Raw genomic sequence first — 21,825 nt, 5'->3', positions numbered from 1 at the left:
GCAAGCAGCACAGCAGGCGAGACGCAAACAAGACGTTCTCGCCTCACCACTGCTGAAAGCAGACTGCCCGTATCACTAAGCCATCTGGACGCAGCGGTCACTACAACTGCACAGACTGCCCTAGCTTGCCTCCCGCACACCCAAATTCTCACACACACTACTTATGTAGTGCCACTTGCCCATTATCCTCATTACTAGCGGCATTTTGCCGTAAGAGATCGAGCCTGGTGTGCATCTGCGCTGAATAGATCATTGGCTGTCTTGCCTTAATTTATGTTCTCGAAAGAGCAGACACCACATATACATAATTTATGTCAAGACTTCCATTGATCTCTTCAGCACAGATGCACACCAGCCACGTACTTTTATGGGAATCGGAGAAACGCCTCGAGTAATGAGGATAATGGCCAAAAGGGGTACTACATCAGTAGTGTGTGGATAAGTTGAGAATTTGTGTCTGACGCGAGGTGTGCTAGGATAGTCCGTGCAGTTGTAATGACCACTGTGTCCGGGTGGCTTAGTTTTTCCGCATGTTAGTGGCACTGAGTTCATTTGTTTTCCACGGCTTGCTGTTAAAGATAAGGTACGAGACCCTCACACTTCCGCGGTGCAGTTGCAGTTTAGGTCTGTGTCATGGGCCTAACAGAGCGGCGGCCGGAGTGGCCAAGCGGTTCTAGGCGCTACAGTCTGGAACCGCGCGACCGCTACTGTCGCAGGTTCGAATCCTGCCTCGGGTATGGATGTGTGTGATGTACTTAGGTTATTTAGGTTTAAGTGGTTCTAAGTTCTAGGGGACTGATGACCTCAGAAGTTAAGTCCCATAGTGCTCAGATCCATTTGAACCAACCTAACAGAGCGATAGCCCTTTTTATTGCCTCTCACATGCTGTGGTGCCCTTGTTCTATGTGCCTTACCAGTATATTGCCGGAGGCTCTTGCATCACACTGTCTCTCAGCACCTATCCTGTTTTCGGACGTCCCGCCTCCCATCTTTTACTTCCGCCGCTTTTTCCTCGACCTTAGCTACGTCCGTACTGCGATAATGACAGCGCACTTCACATCCACGAAGGCGATCTATGGCTTTCTTCAGTAGCATAGGTCACCGAATGTGGTTAGGGGGAGCATCCCCAGTCACTGTACGCCCCTTATCTTGACACTGATGTCAGCTTGGTACCCTACTGTCGAGGGGAAGCAAGTATGCCGGTCACGCCTTCATGGGGCTCATCTCGCGGACACCCCGTTGTGTGCTGCTCTTGATGTTTTGGACACAGGCGTGCATCGCCTGATGTGCAGATCGGCAAGAGGTGTCTGCTTATTGGCGCAACAGATGTTGGTCCTAATTACCTGTACGACTCCTCATCGCATACCTACTCAACTGCTCCTCCTTCCAGACGCGGGATACTTCCCGTACGCAAAGCCGAACTCTGTGAAGTGAAGTTGTGGACACGCAGCTCACTACTTGTTTGATGATGGCAAGAAAAGTATTCTTGACTTTTGGCAATTCCTTAATTAACGCCATTGTGCAGTTGTCCGCAATTCCAAAATACAGACAACTTTTCTCCAATTTCCTTCGCAGTGTCTTCCTTCACCCACTCCAGAGCTGGGGTGTTCCTGTCATGAAGAGTTGATCCCCACCTCTTCCACATCTAAACCCGATATATTCTCTGGTAATCGGAATGTTGTTCTTGGAAAAACTGTACGTCGATAGTTTGAGCCTGACGTCTTGCTGCGGACGCCGGTTTCTTTCTGTTCTCGGTGGTAATAATGTTAAGAAAAACAAGAAAATAAATCATTCATGTTCATTGTCCCTCTACTCCACGTTCCCCACGCTTTCCTTGCTTCCTGGATTGTGAGAACGGAACATGGTCTCTAGGCCTCAGGTTGCGAGCCTTGTCCACTTTGCCGCCACCCCTGCCTTTGGGCGCCAAGGAGGTTGCTATAAAAAAAATAAAATAAAAGTAAAAAATTAAAAAAGTGGTTAGCGTTTGAGCTCTGTAAGACGAACGTGCATGAGGTGACGGTTTGAATCCTGCTCAGCTTTAATTTTTAATCTAAAAAACAAGTGGTCAGAGCATGTGCCTAGTAAGTAGGACACACGGTTTCTGATCCTAGTCTGGCACAAATTCAACTTTATCTATTGATTTCAATCAATGCCCACTTGCAGTTAATGCCTGTAAGTCCATTGTGTCTTAATTCAGTCTAATTACTGTCTTTGAATAAGATTGTTATTTTTATTTGCCTCATTGCGTACTTCTTTCAAACACCTTCTGTACTGTACTGTACTGTGATGTACTATACTGCAACATTTCTTTATATGAATGGTCTACGTTTTATCGAAGTATGTTGCCTGTCAATGGCACATCATGTGTAAGTCACAGTCATCGATAAGTTTTGCGCACTAGTGTTTTTTACTTCTTCTGTGAATAACGCTAGAAATATTCCAGTATTCTTTTAAAGAGAAGGAACTTACGTGAAATACACAGAAATTCAGGTAACATGAGCAGAGAGGAGGAACTATGGCATAGATTATGGCAGATGATCACGAGCTAATTGATACAATGTTTTTCTTCCGTTGTTAGGCGTAGAAAGTCTTTCTGATGATGTCCGATCTGTACTCCGAAGTAACCAATGCGACTAGAATAATTAAAATTACATGGAACAAAACGGTAACATAATACTCAGCAGTTCTAATACCATATGTAGGCTACTGTAGCTACAGAACACTCCTCCAATAGTGCATACAGATGATCGTAAAGATGGCGGATGGTGCGTTTGTAGATAACGTACTATAGGACGTTCTTCTGTAGATGCGACGAGCCTTAGGATGTTGCCAGTAATGCGCTAGAGCATTCTAATGCTGGAAGGTTACATCTCCCTGACGTTGTGACGTTGAAGATCTATGCATTACCGGCTGGATGTGGTTCGAGATGCACATTGCACTGCTCAGTATTCCTCAACAGATGCCAGCAATGTGTCGTCATTCTACGTTATGGTTCCGCACCCCATGATGACCGTGTATCTTATACCTGTAGTTGTAGTTGGATATCTACTTGATACGTTCTGCTAGCGGTCGCGTCTAAGGTGACGCTGCAGTCACTGACGCCAAAAGTGTGCTCTCATCACTAAATTGAGCAATGCTTTATTCCTCCCTCAAGTTGCGTCCTCCGTTCCTAGAGCAACATTCAGGGAAATGTTCCTTATGGTCTTAGCTGACATTCTGAGCGCGATGTTGTGCCTGACTGATATACGGTAACCTTGCAATCAGCCACGTGTGTTTCTCTGATGCATCAAATAGCTCAAATATCTCTGAGCACCATGGGACTTAACATCTGAGGATATCAGTCCTGTAGACTTAGAACTACTTAAACCTAATTAACCTAAGGACATCACATACATCCACGCCCGAGGCAGTATTCTAACCCGGACCGTAGCAGCAGCGCGGTTCCGGACTGAAGCGCCTAGAACCGCTCGGCCACAACGGCCGCCAGCAGCGATCAAGGCATAGTTGTGTATGCCGCCGTCTTTAGAAACCAGAATGGCGAAAATGCACTTGTACGGGCAACATCATTGATTCTAAAATATCGCTCAACGCCCAACTTTTCAGGAACACTTTCACAAGGACAATCCATTCTTCCTCACGCCATCAATACGATCTCTCTGAAATTCGGTTAATTGGACGACTAATGTTGATCGGGTCGTATTGATAGCTAAATTTGCAATGTAAAGGCAGACGTAATGTCTATAGAGAGGTACAGCATCCCTTGTGAATTTTTTGCTAGTTATATGCCTACAGTGTATTACCGTTACAGTAGCTATGCAATAAAGGTGTAGAGCGCTTTCGGATGTTAGAAGTTGGTTACGGAGTAACACGTCAACTTCATCATCAGTTGTGAGTTGCCTTTTGATGTGGTTGGCGGCAGCGTCACCTTGGTGCAGCTAGTTCTCTCGTTCACTCGCTCGCACATTACCCAATGGGCGCCCAGTCGAGATAACACAGTCGCAAATGGCGTTTTACGCTCTCCCTTTCAACAGGTGCAATTCAATTTACAACTGAGTGACGTGATTTTCGTTGAGAGTACGGCACTTGACATCCTACAGCGTAAAAAGCGCACGTATCTCACACTGCACCATCTGCCTCGAATGTCAGCTGATCTCATGGTATGTGGCATTTTTGGCGAATGCTAAATGAAAACTTTGATCCTAAACTGAATTGTAGAAAGTACGCCAAGGTTATGCGCATGCATGAAAAGCTATACTCTTGTAAAAGCGGATGGTTCGTTATAATATAATAGCTATATTTCCCTATACGTAAATTTACACTTACCCAAAGTTTCTCTATTTATTCATGTAGAAGACACAGTGTTGCGAAATCGGATGAATCTTTTTAAGATCCTGTACACCACGCCAATTTACATGTTCTATTTAGCGACAGATTCACTGAATTAATCATTGTATCGCAAAAATCGAATACATTTAAATCAGAACTTACCTATTAATAAGAGGAACAGCAGCTCAGCAAAAGATAAGGCTGTTAACGCAGCACCTTCGACCCATTGCAGGGATCTGCCCCAGATCTCTCTGGATGTTGCTGGGTAGACTACAGCAGTAAGTGATTGGTGCCTCTCGAAAGGATTAAAGGCTGACCTAGTAGCTGCTCCGAGCGAGCAAGGTATTTGTGTCGTCGGAGGGTCAGCTACGACTCCACATTTTCTTCGGGATAGAGTGCTATTTCTTTAGACTACATGCTATAAATAAATTCACGAACTCATAACCAGAAAACTGTAACTCGCAAATACTAAGGTTTCTAATTTTAAGACAAAGTTTGTTACAAGTAAATTCTAAAAAATTAACATCAAACTCTCGTAAAAATGATGGATGTCTTAACAAGCCGTATTTCAGATTCCTATGTATTTCCATTGAAAAACACCTCCTTGAGCAGGAGCAATGTCCACTAAGAAAATGATTTTATTTTATATTTTTTATAATTCAGGTATATGTTGTACCTCTGATATAGTCGGTACAGAAGACTCGAATTGCATACGGTGACTATTGTTGTACCCTTTGCATGGAAATTAATTAGAAGAATCCCTTTTACCATCCAGATAAATTTGAGCATAAACTTTCCCGCAGATAAAATCGACGTCACATTTTCTGGTACAGTGTCACCATCTTCCGCCTGCTGCCGTACCCTCGCATCAACCACAATAATAACTTGATGCATCAAACGAGTTAATTCTTGGAAAGAAAAACTCACGTAAAGCTGATTATGTAAATATTCCGCATTCTTTCGTTTGATATTGCATACACCATTATTCGCTGATCGTCCAGTATCATGTAGAGAACTTTGTCATTGTTTACTCTCTGGTTGATGTTTTCATTTACTGTGCATAAGTACAGTCGTTAGAGTTCTGCTGTCTCTTTCTCAATTAATCCTATGCACCAGAGAAATTTTATTGGCCTAGATGATAAAAGGGCCTAATTCAGACGTTTAGGTCAGACATTCGTGTAGCACGATCAAGCGAAGTGAGCATCTGGAAGGATGGCGTTACAGTTTGGATTATTTCGAGGTACGTTTCGAGTACTCATACTCTGGCGAGAACTGGGGGGCCGGCCGGGGTGGCCGAGCGGTTCTAGGCGCTACAGTCTGGAACCGCGCGACCGCTACGGTCGCAGGTTCGAATCCTGCCTCGGGCATGGGTGTGTGTGATGTCCTTAGGTTAGTTAGGTTTAAGTAGTTCTAAGTTACAGGAGACTGATGACCTCAGAAGTTAAGTCCCATAGTGCTCAGAGCCATTTTAACCATTTTTTTGAGAACTGAGGTCACTTCCGTCTACGAGCGTTACGTGGTACATTGTTCATCTCGTATTTAAACACGTACGAACATTTAGCTATAAATATTTAAATCTTATAGTCAAAGTGCCTGTAGTGAATACGAAATACGGGTCCAATATATCAGTGAAGCCGTTGCTCAAAAATTTTTTAAAGCACTAACTGCAGTTTTCGGATCACGTTATCCGCACCTAAACGACCTATTTTCTCCTGATCATTTTACAAAAGCAGAAGTAGTTCAAAATAATAACCATTAAGAATCCTCTAATGCCGTTTCATTTACAATATTACTCCTGTAAGATTATATACGGTGACAATTATTAAACTATATAAAATAAAATCGTCATAGATTCCGAACGCTTTGCGTTAGGACGTTCAAACTACATGGTTGGCCTCGGGGGATAATGGGAATTACTAGGCGCATGCGCACTCACCTTTTTTGTCGTCAGCCATTTTCATTTGGATGGGTTCGTCAATAAACAAAACTGATGCATTTGGGGGACTGAGAATTCGCATTGCGCAATCGAGAAGTCTCTTCACCCTCAACGGGTAACTGTGTGGTGTGCAATGTCCAATTACGGAATAATCCTTGATGGCACCGTGACTGCCGAACGGTTCGGGAAGGTTTTGGAAGATGATTTCATCCCCATTATCCAAAGTGGCCCTCATTTCGACTCTATGCGGTTAATGCAAAACGGAGCTGGACCCCATCGAAGCAGGAGAGTGAAGTCTTGGAGGAGCATTCTCGCGACCACATTCTGGGTCTGGGGTACCCAGAGGCCACTGGCATGGGCCTCGATTGGCCGCCATATACTCCGGATCTGAACACATGAGACTCCATTTTGTGGGGCTATGTTAAAGACAGGACGTACAGCAATAACCCGCAAACCACTGCTCAGCTGAAAACAACCATTCAGGAGGTCACCGAAAACATCAATGTTCTGACATTTCAGCGTGTCACGCAGAATTTCGCTATTTGTCTGCGCCACATCATCGCCAATGATGGCAGGCATATCGAACATGTCATAACATAAATCAGAATATCTGTAAGGGCGTTTACAAGTTGAATAAAGTGTACTCATGGCGTAGTTTGTAACTAATTTACCTTTTTTCATATTGTTCCATAATTGTCACCCTGTAGGTGTGTATCTAAAATTAGTTCACATAATATCAACGAAGTCCTAAGTCCACTTTGGAATGTTTATCGTAAGGATAGGTTAGTCGCCAATGGTGCCGGTGCGTTTATTACGATAAGGAATTCGATGAAATGTAGCGAGGTTCTCACGGATTCCGATTGTGAATCAATCTGGGTGAAGTTAAGTATTAAAGATCGATCAAAAATGGTAATCGGATGCTTTTATAGACCGCCTGGATCAGGAGTTCTAGTGGTGGAGCGCTTCACACAGAACACATCGGATCAGTTAACGTAGAGGAAGGTATCAGTGATCATAAAGCTGTGTGATAGCATCTGTGACAAGGGATCTGACAAAGACTGTTAAGAAAGCTAGGAAGATATTTCTGCTTAGCTAGACTGACAGGATACAAGTTTCAGAGTAGCTGATCAGTCAGCATCAAATATTCGGTGATGAGGACGAAGATGTGGAAAACAAATGGAAAAAATTCAAAGGGATTGCGCAATATGCCTTAGAAAAATACGTTCCGAGTAAGGTCTTAAGGGATGACGAAGACCCACCAAGGTATAAAAGCTCTGTTAGAAAACTGATACGTAAACAAAGAGAATTTCACCTGAGATTCAAGAGAAGTAAAAACCTAGCTGACAAACAAAAGTTGAACGAAGCGAAAATGAGAGTAAGGAGAGCAATTAGAGATGCGCACATTGACTTTGAAAGCGAAACTTTGTCAACCGATCTGAGTAAAAGCACTGAGAGATTTTGGTCGTATGTAAAATCAATAGGTGGGTCAAAATCATCTGTTCATTCATTCAGTGACCATACTGGCACCGAAACGGAAGTTTACAGAGAAACGGACGAAATACTGAATTCGGTCTTCCAAAATTGTTTCACTACGGAGGATCATAACACGGCCCCTCCTTTCAATCGTTGTACGAACGTCAAAATGGTAGATATTGAGATAACCGATCACGGAATAGAAAAACTACTACAGCCGCTTAGTAGTGAAAGGCGTCAGGACCAGATAAGATACCTATAAGATTCTACAAAGATTATACGAAAGTACTTGCTACCCATCTGCCAATAATTTATCGTAGATCGCTTGAGCAACAAAGAGTACCTAGCAACTGGAAGAAAGCGTAGGTCATTCCCGTTTTCAAGAAGGGCCGTTGGACAGATGCGCACAATTATAGACTTATATCGCTGACGTAAATCTGTTGTAGAATTATGGAACATGTTTTATGCTCAAGAATTATGACCTTCTTGGAGAACGAAAATCTTCTCTATAAAACCAACATGGATTCTGCAAACAGAGGTCCTGCGAAACTCAGTTCGCTCTGTTCCTCAATGATCCACGGTGCCGTAGACAATGGCGCTCAGGTTGATGCCGTGTTCTTTGACTTCAGGAAATGATTTGATACCATCCTGCACTACCGTTTAGCGAAAAAAAACGAGCTTATCGAGTATTGGAGCAGATTTGCGTCTGTATTCAAGACTTCCTTGCAGACAGAACTCAACACGTCGCTCTTAACGGAACAAAATCGACAGATGTAAAAGTAATTTCCGATGTACCCCAAGGAACTGTGATAGTACCGTTACCTTTTACAATATATCTATAAATGATATAGCAGAAAGCGTCGGATATTCTCTAAGGCTGTTCGCAGATGATGTGGTTGTCTATAACAAAGTAGCAACGCCAGAAGATAGTAACGATTTGCAGAATGATCTCCAGAGAATTGATGAATGGTGCAGGCTCTGGCAGATGACCCTGAACGTAAATAAATGTAAGATATTGCGCAAACATAGGAGAAGAAATTCACTATGTATAGCTACACTATTGATGACAAACCGCTGAAAACTGCATCTGCCGTAAAATATCTAGGATTAACTCTACGGAGCGACCTTAAGTGGAATGACCTTATAAAACAAATAGTGGGGAAAGTACATGCCAGACTCAAATTGATAGGAAGAATATTGAGGAAATGTATCTCACCCACGAAGAAAGTGGCTTATAAGGCGTTTGTTCGACCCATTCTTGAGTACTGTTCATATATCTGGGGGGCTCCCTACCACAGAGGACTGATAGAAGAGAGAGAGAAGTCCAACGAAGGGCGGCACGTTTCGTCACGGAATCGTTTAGTCGGAACGAGAGCGTTTTGGTGATGCTGTACAAACTCCACTGGCAAACGTTACAGGAGAGGTGTTGTGCATCTCGGAGAGATGTATTATTGAAATATCGAGAGAGCACTTTCCGGGAAGAGTCGGACAACATATTGCTTCCCCCAACATACGTCTCGCTTAATGACGACGAGAAGAAAATTCTAGAAGTTAGAGCCAATACAGAGGCACACCGACAATCATTCTTCCCATGCGCTATTCGAGAATGGAACAGGGTTGGGGGGCTAAGCTAGTGGTGCAAAAAGTACCCTCCGCCACACACCATTAGGTGGCTTGCGGAGTATGATGTAGATGTAGATGCAGATGAGGATGAAAGAAATCCACAAGAATGATTAAGCGCGTCACGATAATTTCCTTTTTGCAGTTTATGAGACTTCTATGGAACACAAAACCGACACTCAGTTCTTGCGTTCGCGGAGTTTCATGTGCTAACATTAAACATTTTATCATGAATGTATAATTAGACCTACACTTACGTAGTAACACAAACTGATGGCTATCATGTACCATAAATCTACGATTATTACATTGTTTTTGCTGTAAAACACAAAAGACAATAACTATTGGTAAAGGACCCATTAATAATGAACTAATAAAATATATGACTGTAACGCCCGTGTAGATTAAGAATTGCATCACATCTTTACAAATAAGAGGAGGCACATTGTGAAAGAAACGGGGGCGAGCTGCATCGATCAGCCAGAGGTATACGTCACGGGCTGTGTGTCGCTTCACAGGGCTACTTTCCTTCACCGTCAAACTGCAGTTCGAAATCTCGAAAGGTAAGAAACTTCAATTATTATAATAAAAGGAATTAAATACATAACTGAATTCCCCTTTCTTCAGTTCTTCAGATTTTTAAATCCCCAATTTGGCTTTGTGTGTTTCCTCTTTTTGTGACGACGTATAGCTTTTTATGTTGCGATTCCACCAGGAAATCGTATGTTCGACGTTGCAGTCAAGATATTTTGAGAACTGAGATGAAGTGTCACACCTGTCAGCGGGTGTTATTTCGTGTCTCGGTAACACTGCTCCTACTTTCAAAAACCGTTATCTGTGGACTAACTCTATGTTCTAAATTAGAAGACGAACGATGGAGGTCAGAAGAATGACTGACAGCTATTGGATACAAAGCAAACAGACGAATTTTTTTATGATTTTTGGGGAAAACAGCTGTCGTGTATGAGAATACGACACATAACTGAGTATAGGGAATGTTCATATATTATGAAATGAAATCAGTTTGTTCCTGGAGAACTATCACGGAATGCGATAGTAAGAGCAATCTTCGTCTTTGTTAGCGATCTCTCTAGGCAGGTGATCTAACTCAATTTTGATACAGATAGCAGATGAAATCAGACGCGCCTTACTTAAAGTTCCGAAAATCGCTTGTAGTGACTTTGGTAAACTACAGGATACATAAATGGAAAACGCCGCAACGGTAGTCAAATCCAGCTCGTACCGAATGCGGCTCCCGAGTTCTTGTACTCTTATTGTCCAATATATACATGCTGGATTCGACCATGAAAAAGTAATATTTGGGATGGCACTGAGAGTTGTGTGATGTCAGCTTCTAACTGGCTTATGGACAACTGGTCCTTTCCGATGTTTTTTAAAGACGATGTACCGTGCTGGCAATCAGAAAAACTTAACTGTCTTAACGTCCCACATGTGACATGGATTTTTACACGCTGGGAATATCATAACTATGCCGATCAGTTAAACGGAAATCACATTTCTAAGATAACGGTGTTGAAAATTTAACAGTAACAGCGCATTCAAGTAAGGCAGCATCGCTTGTTTGGTTTCAAATCACAAAACATTATCCGTCAGTCTTCGGAGAAAGAAAACACTGATACTGCGGAAAACTCGGAACTAAAACTAGTATTTAATGTCCATTCAACGTCGGGGTCCGTAAAAACGGAGTAGAAGCAGTGAAGGGACAAGGATTGGAAAGTTTGTTACGAAGCTGTACCGGCATTCGTTTGAAGTGATATAGTGATACCACCGGACTGTTCAGAGAATTGGTAAAAAGATCAGATTAAGTAGTATGGTAATTTGCCTACAATGAATAACCACTGGGGACCAAACACCTTCGGAAAATCTTCCCTTTTTAAAGAGAATGAGGAGAACAACCTTTAGTATAAAATTTTGAGAGAACTGAAATGCAGACCGTTTCAAGTACGGATTAAGCGCTTTCACCGGCGCTAAGCGGCAACCTGTGTCAGCATTTGCTCTCAGAAATGCACACAAACGGAGACTGAAGCATTACTACGTAACGATAGTACATCGACAGAGCAGTTCATATAAATAACGTGAGTGCTACAAGTTACTGTTGCTGTCTGCGCTTGATGCACTGGCTCTTTCTAAGACGCTCTTTTATTTCTGATGGGGTGTCGCATGCATTTGTCGAAGTATATGAACTTTCGGAACAATCAATGTTGTTATGAAAATCGTCATCGGTTACATCAAGAGCCTCTGTATGATTTGAAAACAGGATTGCGGCGTGTAGTTAGATTGACGGGAATTATTGGGCCGATGTTTTTCCAAGCAACCATGATTTTTGATGGGTACCTGAAAATAAACTGCAAACTTTTTTCAGAGAACCAACAGCTAACAAAATACTTACGGTTATTTAACGCTCCCCCCCATGAACCATGGACCTTGCCGTTGGTGGGGAGGCTTGCGTGCCTCAGCGATACAGATAGCCGTACCGTAGGTACAACCACAACGGAGGGGTATCTGTTGAGAGGCCAGACAAACGTGTGGTTCCTGAAGAGGGGCAGCAGCCTTTTCAGTAGTTGCAGGGGCAACAGTCTGGATGATTGACTGATCTGGCCTTGTAACAATAACCAAAACGGCCTTGCTGTGCTGGTACTGCGAACGGCTGAAAGCAAGGGGAAACTACGGCCGTAATTTTTCCCGAGGGCATGCAGCTTTACTGTATGATTAAATGATGATGGCGTCCTCTTGGGTAAAATATTCCGGAGGTAAAATAGTCCCCCATTCGGATCTCCGGGCGGGGACTACTCAAGAGGATGTCGTTATCAGGAGAAAGAAAACTGGCGTTCTACGGATCGGAGCGTGGAATGTCAGGTCCCTTAATCGGGCAGGTAGGTTAGAAAATTTGAAAAGGGAAATGGATAGGTTAAAGTTAGATATAGTGGGAATTAGTGAAGTTCGGTGGAAGGAGGAACAAGACTTCTGGTCAGGTGACTACAGGGTTATAAACACAAAGTCAAATAGGGGTAATGCAGGAGTAGGTTTAATAATGAATAGGAAAATAGGAACGCGGGTAAGCTACTACAAACAGCTTAGTGAACGCATTATTGTGGCCAAGATAGATACGAAGCCCACACCTACTACAGTAGTACAAGTTTATATGCCAACTAGCTCTGCAGATGACGAAGAAATTGAAGAAATGTATGATGAAATAAAAGAAATTATTCAGATAGTGAAGGGAGACGAAAATTTAATAGTCATGGGTGACTGGAATTCGTCAGTAGGGAAAGGGAGAGAAGGAAACGTAGTAGGTGAATATGGATTGGGGCTAAGAAATGAAAGAGGAAGCCGCCTGGTAGAATTTTGCACAGAGCACAACTTAATCATAGCTAATACTTGGTTTAAGAATCATGATAGAAGGTTGTATACATGGAAGAACCCAGGAGATACTAAAAGGTATCAGATAGATTATATAATGGTAAGACAGAGATTTAGGAACCAGGTTTTAAATTGTAAGACATTTCCAGGGGCAGATGTGGACTCTGACCACAATCTATTGGTTATGACCTGTAGATTAAAACTGAAGAAACTGCAAAAAGGTGGGAATTTAAGGAGATGGGACCTGGATAAACTGAAAGAACCAGAGGTTGTACAGAGTTTCAGGGAGAGCATAAGGGAACAATTGACGGGAATGGGGGAAAGAAATACAGTAGAAGAAGAATGGGTAGCTTTGAGGGATGAAGTAGTGAAGGCAGCAGAGGATCAAGTAGGTAAAAAGACGAGGGCTAGTAGAAATCCTTGGGTAACAGAAGAAATATTGAATTTAATTGATGAAAGGAGAAAATATAAAAATGCAGTAAATGAAGCAGGCAAAAAGGAATACAAACGTCTCAAAAATGAGATCGACAGGAAGTGCAAAATGGCTAAGCAGGGATGGCTAGAGGACAAATGTAAGGATGTAGAGGCTTATCTCACTAGGGGTAAGATAGATACTGCCTACAGGAAAATTAAAGAGACCTTTGGAGATAAGAGAACCACTTGTATGAACATCAAGAGCTCAGATGGAAACCCAGTTCTAAGCAAAGAAGGGAAAGCAGAAAGGTGGAAGGAGTATATAGAGGGTCTATACAAGGGCGATGTACTTGAGGACAATATTATGGAAATGGAAGAGGATGTAGATGAAGATGAAATGGGAGATACGATACTGCGTGAAGAATTTGACAGAGCACTGAAAGACCTGAGTCGAAACAAGGCCCCCGGAGTAGACAACATTCCATTGGAACTACTGACGGCTTTGGGAGAGCCAGCCCTGACGAAACTCTACCATCTGGTAAGCAAGATGTATGACACAGGCGAAATACCCTCAGACTTCAAGAAGAATATAATAATTCCAATTCCAAAGAAAGCAGGTGTTGACAGATGTGAGAATTACCGGACAATCAGTTTAATAAGCCACAGCTGCAAAATACTAACACGAATTCTTTACAGACGAATGGAAAAACTAGTAGAAGCCGACCTCGGGGAAGATCAGTTTGGATTCCGTAGAAATACTGGAACACGTGAGGCAATACTGACCTTACGACTTATCTTAGAAGAAAGATTAAGGAAAGGCAAACCTACGTTTCTAGCATTTGTAGACCTAGAGAAGGCTTTTGACAATGTTGACTGGAATACTCTCTTTCAAATTCTAAAGGTGGCAGGGGTAAAATACAGGGAGCGAAAGGCTATTTACAATTTGTACAGAAACCAGATGGCAGTTATAAGAGTCGAGGGGCATGAAAGGGAAGCAGTGGTTGGGAAGGGAGTAAGACAGGGTTGTAGCCTCTCCCCGATGTTATTCAATCTGTATATTGAGCAAGCAGTAAAGGAAACAAAAGAAAAATTCGGAGTAGGTATTAAAATCCATGGAGAAGAAATAAAAACTTTGAGGTTCGCCGATGACATTGTAATTCTGTCAGAGACAGCAAAGGACTTGGAAGAGCAGTTGAACGGAATGGACAGTGTCTTGAAAGGAGGGTATAAGATGAACATCAACAAAAGCAAAACGAGGATAATGGAATGTAGTCGAATTAAGTCGGGTGATGTTGAAGGTATTAGATTAGGAAATGAGACACTTAAAGTAGTAAAGGAGTTTTGCTATTTGGGGAGCAAAATAACTGATGATGGTCGAAGTAGAGAGGATATAAAATGTAGACTGGCAATGGCAAGGAAAGCGTTTCTGAAGAAGAGAAATTTGTTAACATCGAGTATAGATTTAAGTGTCAGGAAGTCTTTTCTGAAAGTATTTGTATGGAGTGTAGCCATGTATGGAAGTGAAACATGGACGATAAATAGTTTGGACAAGAAGAGAATAGAAGCTTTCGAAATGTGGTGCTACAGAAGAATGCTGAAGATTAGATGGGTAGATCACATAACTAATGAGGAGGTGCTGAATAGGATTGGGGAGAAGAGGAGTTTGTGGCACAACTTGACCAGAAGAAGGGATCGGTTGGTAGGACATGTTCTGAGGCATCAAGGGATCACCAATTTAGTATTGGAGGGCAGCGTGGAGGGTAAAAATCGTAGGGGGAGACCAAGAGATGCATACACTAAGCAGATTCAGAAGGATGTAGGTTGCAGTAGGTACTGGGAGATGAAGAAGCTTGCACAGGATAGAGTAGCATGGAGAGCTGCATCAAACCAGTCTCAGGACTGAAGACCACAACAACAACAACAACATATTTAACGCTAGACTACTGCAGATACACGTACCGTCAATGTGTCTATGACAATATTACGAGGATGTTTCCTATCATAAAAACGCACCTCGTAATAATTAACTGGCGCATTGACGACGTATGCTCTTGTACTGTCCTGCACGAAATAATTGTAGGTCTTTTCGATAATTGTTAGTTTTCTGAAAAATGTTGCAACACCCGCCAGATTAGCCGAGAGCGCTAATGAGCTGCTACCTGGACTCCGGTAGGAGCGCCGGCCCGGGATCGAATCCGCACGGCGGATTAACGACGAGGGCCGGTGTGCCGGTCAGCTTGGATGTGGTTTTTAGGCGGTTTTCCACATCCCACCGGCTGCTGCCCACGTCCCGCCTCAGTTACACGCCTCGCAGACATTGGAAACACGTTCGCACTATTTCATGGTTTATACTCGACGCAGACAGCTGCGGTACACTAATTTTCGTCCCAGGGCGCGCGGGGTGGCGACAGGAAGGGGGTCCGGCCACCCTCTGACTTTCCATAGTAACAAGGCAGACCCCGCGTTGAAGTGAGACAAAGGCCCTAAGAAAATGATGATGATGATCTGAAAAATGTTGCAATACAGTGTTCACATAACCATGAGAAGTTATGGATTGCTGGAGAAAGATCCGTACAGTAATTCGTGCAACACTAAAAGCACACAACATTCCCATTTTCATACCATGCAAAGCCTCTTGAAGTAATAGATGAGGATTTTCAGGAGAACATCGTCGATTGTTCTGCTACTTCATGTACCCTAATAAATACAGCTACACTTATAAGAAAAAAAAGAACATTCCATCATACACAGACTGCAATAGCCAGCTGCAGTACTGGCGTCGAGCAAGAGTATCTGAGCTGGTCAGTCGATGCACAAACGTTACTGTGGAAAGTTTCAGTTTGGACAGCTCTGTGAGTGTATTTTACTGACACACCAGTCTGAAGTGCTAAAACTTATTTTCTCGAACTTATTCCAAGCTGCCCCCCCCCCCCCCCGTCCGCTTCTGTCTCCCCCCCCCCTCTTCACTGCCTCCCTCGCTTTAAAATAATACGCCAGCTGCCAGAGTCCGTGGAACGAGGCAGAGTGTATCGGCGATCGGAGCAGTCTTTCCCGGCATTAATTCCCGCACAACGCTAGGCATGGTGCTTAGGTCGTATAATTACACTACTGGCCATTAAAATTGCTACACCACGAAAATGACGTGCTACAGACGCGAAATTTAACCGACAGGAAGAAGATGCTGTGATATGCAAATGATTAGCTTTCCAGAGCATTCACACAAGGTTGGCGCCGGTGGCGAAACCTACAACGTGTTGACATAAGGAAAGTTTCCAACCGATTTCTCATACACAAGCAGCAGCTGACCGCGTTGCCTGGTAAAACGTTGTTGTGATGCCTCGTGTAAGGAGGAGAAATGCGTACCATCACGTTTCCGACTTTGATAAAGGTCGGATTGTAGCCTATCGCGATTGCGGTTTATCGTATCGTGACATTGCTGCTCACGTTGGTCGAGATCGAATGACTGTTAGCAGAATATGGAATCGGTGGGTTCAGGAGGGTAATACGGAACGCCGTGCTAGACCCCAACGGCCTCGTATCACGAGCAGTCGAGATGACAGTCATCTTATCCGGATGGCTGTAACGGATTGTGCAGCCACGTCTCGATCCCTGAGTCAGCACATGGGGACATTTGAAAGACAACAACCATCTGCACGAACAGTTCGACGACGTTTGCAGCCGTACGGACTATCAGCTCGGAGACCATGGCTGCGGTTACCCTTGACGCTGCATCACAGATAGGAGCGCCTGCGATGGTCTACTCAACGACGAACCTGGGTGCACGAATGGCAAAACGTCATTTTTTCGGACGAATCCAGGTTCTGTTTACATCATCATGATGGTCGCATCTGTGTTTGGCGACGTCGCGATGAACGCATGTTGGAAGCGTGTATTCGTCATCGCCATACTGGCGTATCACCCGGCGTGATGGTATGGGGTGCCATTGGTTACACGTCTCGGTCACCTCTTGTTCGCGTTGACGGCTCTTTGAACAGTGGACGTTACATTTCAGATGTGTTACGACCTGTGGCTCTACCCTTCATTCGATCCCTGCGAAACCCTACATTACAGCAGGATAATGCACGACCGCATGTTGCAGGTCCTGTACTGGCCTTTCTGGATACAGAAAATGTTCGATTGCTGCCCTGGCCAGCACGTTCTCCAAATCTCTCACCAACTGAAAACTTCTGGTCAATGGTGGGCGAGCAACTGGCTCGTCACAATACGCCAGTCACTACTCTTGACGAACTGTGGTATGGTGTTGCAGCTGCATGGGCAGCTGTACCTGTACACGCCATCCAAGCTCTGTTTCACTCAATGCCCAGGCGTATCAAGGCCGTTATTACGGCCAGAAGTGGTTGTTCTGGGTACTGATTCTCAGGATCTATGCACCCAAATTGCGTGAAAATGTAATCACATGTCAGTTCTAGTATAATATATTTGACCAATGAATACCCGTTTATCATCTGCATTTCTTCTTGGTGCAGCAATTTTGATGGCCAGTAGTGTAATACCATGTATTATTAGTTACAGCAGACTTATCCTTTTATAAATTTAGCGTTACTTACCGCTCTATGGATTTTTAAATGCAAATTTCAATAAAATTACTTTAATAAATTGCGCAACAACCATGAAACTCCTTGTTAAGAAAAACTTTGTTCAACTTTACTTAGATGTCATTACTGAAGTAACTGTAGCATTCATGAAATAATTAGTGTGTGAAGAACATGCTTTGGCCCAAATAAAGTGAACACCATGCTGTGAAATTGCAACTTCTACTTATCTGTAACACTGATGAAGTATTTTATTGTATCCTTCTACTAGAACTCCTTTGGAAGTTTTCTGTGCCATAGTGTTATTTTGTGTCTCTATAGCGTCGTATCAGACCTTACACACCTTAGACGCGTGCAAATTGTCAGCACTCTGTTAGCTGGTGCATCCTGGACATCATTAGATAATTTATTAGAGGGTTATCTCGTAACCTGACACACCTGAATGTTGGACATTAAAGAGACATTTTTGCATCCGCCAACAACGCAAAGGCCATGTTTCATTCTTCCCAACTGCACAGCATCTGGACTTCCTGCCAATGGAACCACGTCGTGCAAAGACTATGATTTGAAACATGTCTGTGTTGTAAGGCGCGTGTTCATATGGGGAAAGGCTAGGACGTGGATAGCTTTCAGAATATCGTTTCCAGCTTTTACTCTATAGATGATATTCCACTATGGTTTGCCATTCTCGACGAGTCCTACGCTGAAATTGAACTTCAAGGTAACTTATGAGCGTTGTCAAAGAGCAGTAAGTGACTTCGTGACGCAAGCACTTTCCCCAGCTGTGAGCTGCAGTTTCCAATACGATAATGCCCCACACACACTGCTGGAAATGTTCGGCAGTGGTCTGGTTAGCATGTTCTTGGATTGAAACGCTTTTGAAAGTCCACACAAGCCCTTAATTTCATTTATAATGGAGATATTGTGGTTTGAACTATAAAAGCAATTAGGAACTCACTATCTTTCAAAGAATAGGCACAGTTCCTTTGAGAGGAGTGATACACCAGTCACATTTTAAATGCATGAATCGCCAGATGGAACAAGACTGTTTTCGATAATGAACGTGCCCCTACGTAGTACTGAATGGGAGTCGGTATTATACAGCCATTACCTTTATGTGTGAGTATTAGATTTAACGACAGTAAAACTTTCATATTTATTATCTATGATTTCCAAACGTTATTATTTCTCTGCTGCAAACTTGTTTTGATATTTGTTACAACGTTGTTTGAGTGTGCCTCTTATCTGTAACCAATTTTATTGTGTATTTAGACCGATCTTCAGGGTTTTGTAAATGATAGAGCTGTGTTTACCTCTTCGGACTGGGACAGAGAATCCTCGGCGGTGGCCACAGGTATCCTTGCTGGTGCACTTCGGGCTGCAGTCGCGTCGGTGTCGAGACGTTTCCGCTGGTTTCTCCGTTCCTGTGCACGTTCACAATAGTCAATGCCTTACTGCACTTTGGCAGCGAAATATGTTGACTTATTTTAAGAAAATCTGCCGGTACTTTAGGGTATTTTCCTCTTAAGCGCTATACAGCACAAGATATTTTTTCTTTTATTTATTTATTAGTTTTCTTATTTACTTTGTCCGTGTATCACTTTTGAGAGGATGAGTCCTCTGTTCCCTACATCCATTCCTACCTCTCCCACTGGTTCATTAGTGATGTAGTATGCACCTCAATGAGGCGGGAATTCGGAGTAGTTGCAAATTTTAATGTTTGAAATATTCACTCAGTTTTTGTAATTCCATGTCTATGCTGGAGTTTCTGTGGAGAGGACAGTCATCGCTACAGTATCTGTAAAAGGAATTGTGAACGCTCGTCACTAAGTAATTTTTCTGAATTCTGCTATACTGTTTTAGGCATACAAGAAGCTATCCACAGTGGTAACCGAGTTCTGCGCAACACAACTTGCTAGTGAGCCAGGACGTGCGGTGTTCGGAACAGATCTGAGAATATTGTGAAGTAGTACATATTGTAATTTACATTTCAATAATATTTCACTAATTTTATTCCGGAATCAACTCATTGTTTTATAAAAATTACTCATAATATTGCTGTCCATACAGTGCCATACGGGTATAGCTGAAAAACAGTTAGGAAAAGTGATAAATCACTATTATGTAAAAAGAGAATGATTTATTGAGTTGAATATAGATTTCATAAATCTCTTTATCTAACTGTCAACGTCACTGTAGAGACATGTAAGTAATAGTTAATGCGTACGAACTTCACGCCAAATAATTATTGCTTTCTACCGCTTAAAAAATGCAAGAAGTGGAAAGCAACTATAAAACATATTTTTGAGGTGCGATATGAAGTTTTCACGGCGTATTTCTAAGCTGGAGAACTCTTGTTCGCAAATTCTTATGACGTGACCCGGGCAGACACCGGATTTCAACAAGCTTTTGAGGTACTGTCAGATGAACATTTTGGTGGTGGCTCTAACCGATGTTAGCAGCATTAACCTACTATATCAGTAAAATATATCAAGGAATGTATAGATACTGTCATAAATTTCGATCATCTACAAAATCTTGAACCACTGACTTGGCACAGAGATAAACGCACTAGACTCGCATTCTGTAGGAACGAGGTTCTAACTCACATCCAGCCATTTAGATTTGTCTGGTTTTCTTAGGTTATTTATGAGAACCGCCGAGGGTGGTCCTTCCGTCAATTCGAGCTTGTACGCCGTCTGTAATGACGTCAATGTATTAGGTTGGTGCATAATTTCGTAGCGTTTATGTTTTTCATATTGGTATTCCGGTTGGTATGGGTTTGTTTACCGATTATCATTTTTTATTTGTAATTCACTGTTGCCATCTGAGTGTATATATCGTCATTTTTTCATTTGGAGATAGGAAATGGAGATGCTGAAAAAAGGATTACCAAGTGGAGAAATCGGAACATTTCCGACAAAGTCTTCTGTTTGACTTCAGTAGAGGGGTGACAGCAGCGAAGGCAGCTAGAAACATTTGCGCCGTGTTTGGGGATAACGTCATTGGACGGAGCACGGCAAGAAAATGGTTTTCTCGTTTTAAGGAAGATTGTTTTGACATTAGTAACTCTACACGTTCAGGAACACCTTCAGGGTTTGATGAAGATCGCTTAAACGCGTTCATCCAATGTAGTCCACGTCAGTGTACTCTAGAACTGACAGATATGAATTTTGAACATTCCACCGTCGCGTGACATTTGCATGCAGTGGGGAAGGTTCAAAAATCGGGTGTGTGGGTATACTCTAAGCCAAACTCACAAAAATCAGCGTCACTGCTTGCTTCTCATCAACTGGCTCGTCAGTAACACCGACCAATCCTATCCTGCATCGTTACTGGGTAACGAGAAATTGTGTTTTTACGGTAACACAAGGAAAAGAAAGTAATGATTAAGCCTAAACGAAACAGCAAATCTCCGTACAAAGACCTGTGTGCATTCCAAAAGGTAATGTTATGTGCCTGATCGAACAGCAATGATGTGGTGTACTCCGAATTGCTTCCGCGAGGTGTAACCATCACTGCTGACATGAAATGTCAACAAATGAGTAGTCTTGCAGACGAAGTCCAAGAAAAACGTCCAGGGAGACTGCGTGAAGTGATGCTTCTCGACGATAACGACCAGTCGCATTCTGCAAGACTAACAAAAAACACTATACAGGAGTTGGGTTGGGAAGTCATTTCGTACCCACCTTATTCACCTAATGCTGCGCCCTCATATTTTAACCTTTTCCGCTCTCTATCGAACAACTTTCAAGCAATTTCCTTTCCGGATGAATACGCGCTCCGGACATGACTCGACGAGTTCTTCGCTTCCAAACCAATTGACTTCTGCAGTCGCGAAGTAGAAAAGTTACACCAGAGTTGGCACACTGTTGTAAATAGTGAAGGAGAATATACTATTGATGACAAAAGTCTCTCTTATGTATATCTATTATTATAATATGTGGAAAAACGCTATGTGCTTATGCACCAATTTAAGATAATGGTGTTTACGAACTCATCTTGACTTTGTTAAGGGTTACTTGAGTTTTCTTGACACCTTCTCATATTGTGCCTTCCTTGTTCGAAGCACTTTTCTTATGATAAGATGTCGTTCCTCCTTAATTAATCTCCTTTTTGCTG

General features: G+C 42.7%; 1 protein-coding gene across 1 annotated transcript in view; it reads right to left on the bottom strand.

Moving 5' to 3' along the window:
• Window positions 1-21,825, bottom strand: part of LOC126249472 (uncharacterized) — a gene marked incomplete at its 5' end in the record, with an annotated part of 507,806 nt that overhangs the window by 87,151 nt on the left and 398,830 nt on the right. Inside the window, one exon of the mRNA XM_049951127.1 lies at window positions 19,017-19,127. Within this exon, the coding sequence (XP_049807084.1) occupies window positions 19,017-19,127 (111 nt within the window). The remainder of the gene's footprint in view (window positions 1-19,016; window positions 19,128-21,825) is intronic.

The sequence above is a fragment of the Schistocerca nitens genome, chromosome 3 (assembly GCF_023898315.1).
Source record: "Schistocerca nitens isolate TAMUIC-IGC-003100 chromosome 3, iqSchNite1.1, whole genome shotgun sequence".
NCBI classification, from domain to species: domain Eukaryota; kingdom Metazoa; phylum Arthropoda; class Insecta; order Orthoptera; family Acrididae; genus Schistocerca; species Schistocerca nitens.
The sequence above is the reverse complement of the archived record's forward strand: the minus strand, read 5'-3'. Positions and strand labels throughout refer to the sequence as shown.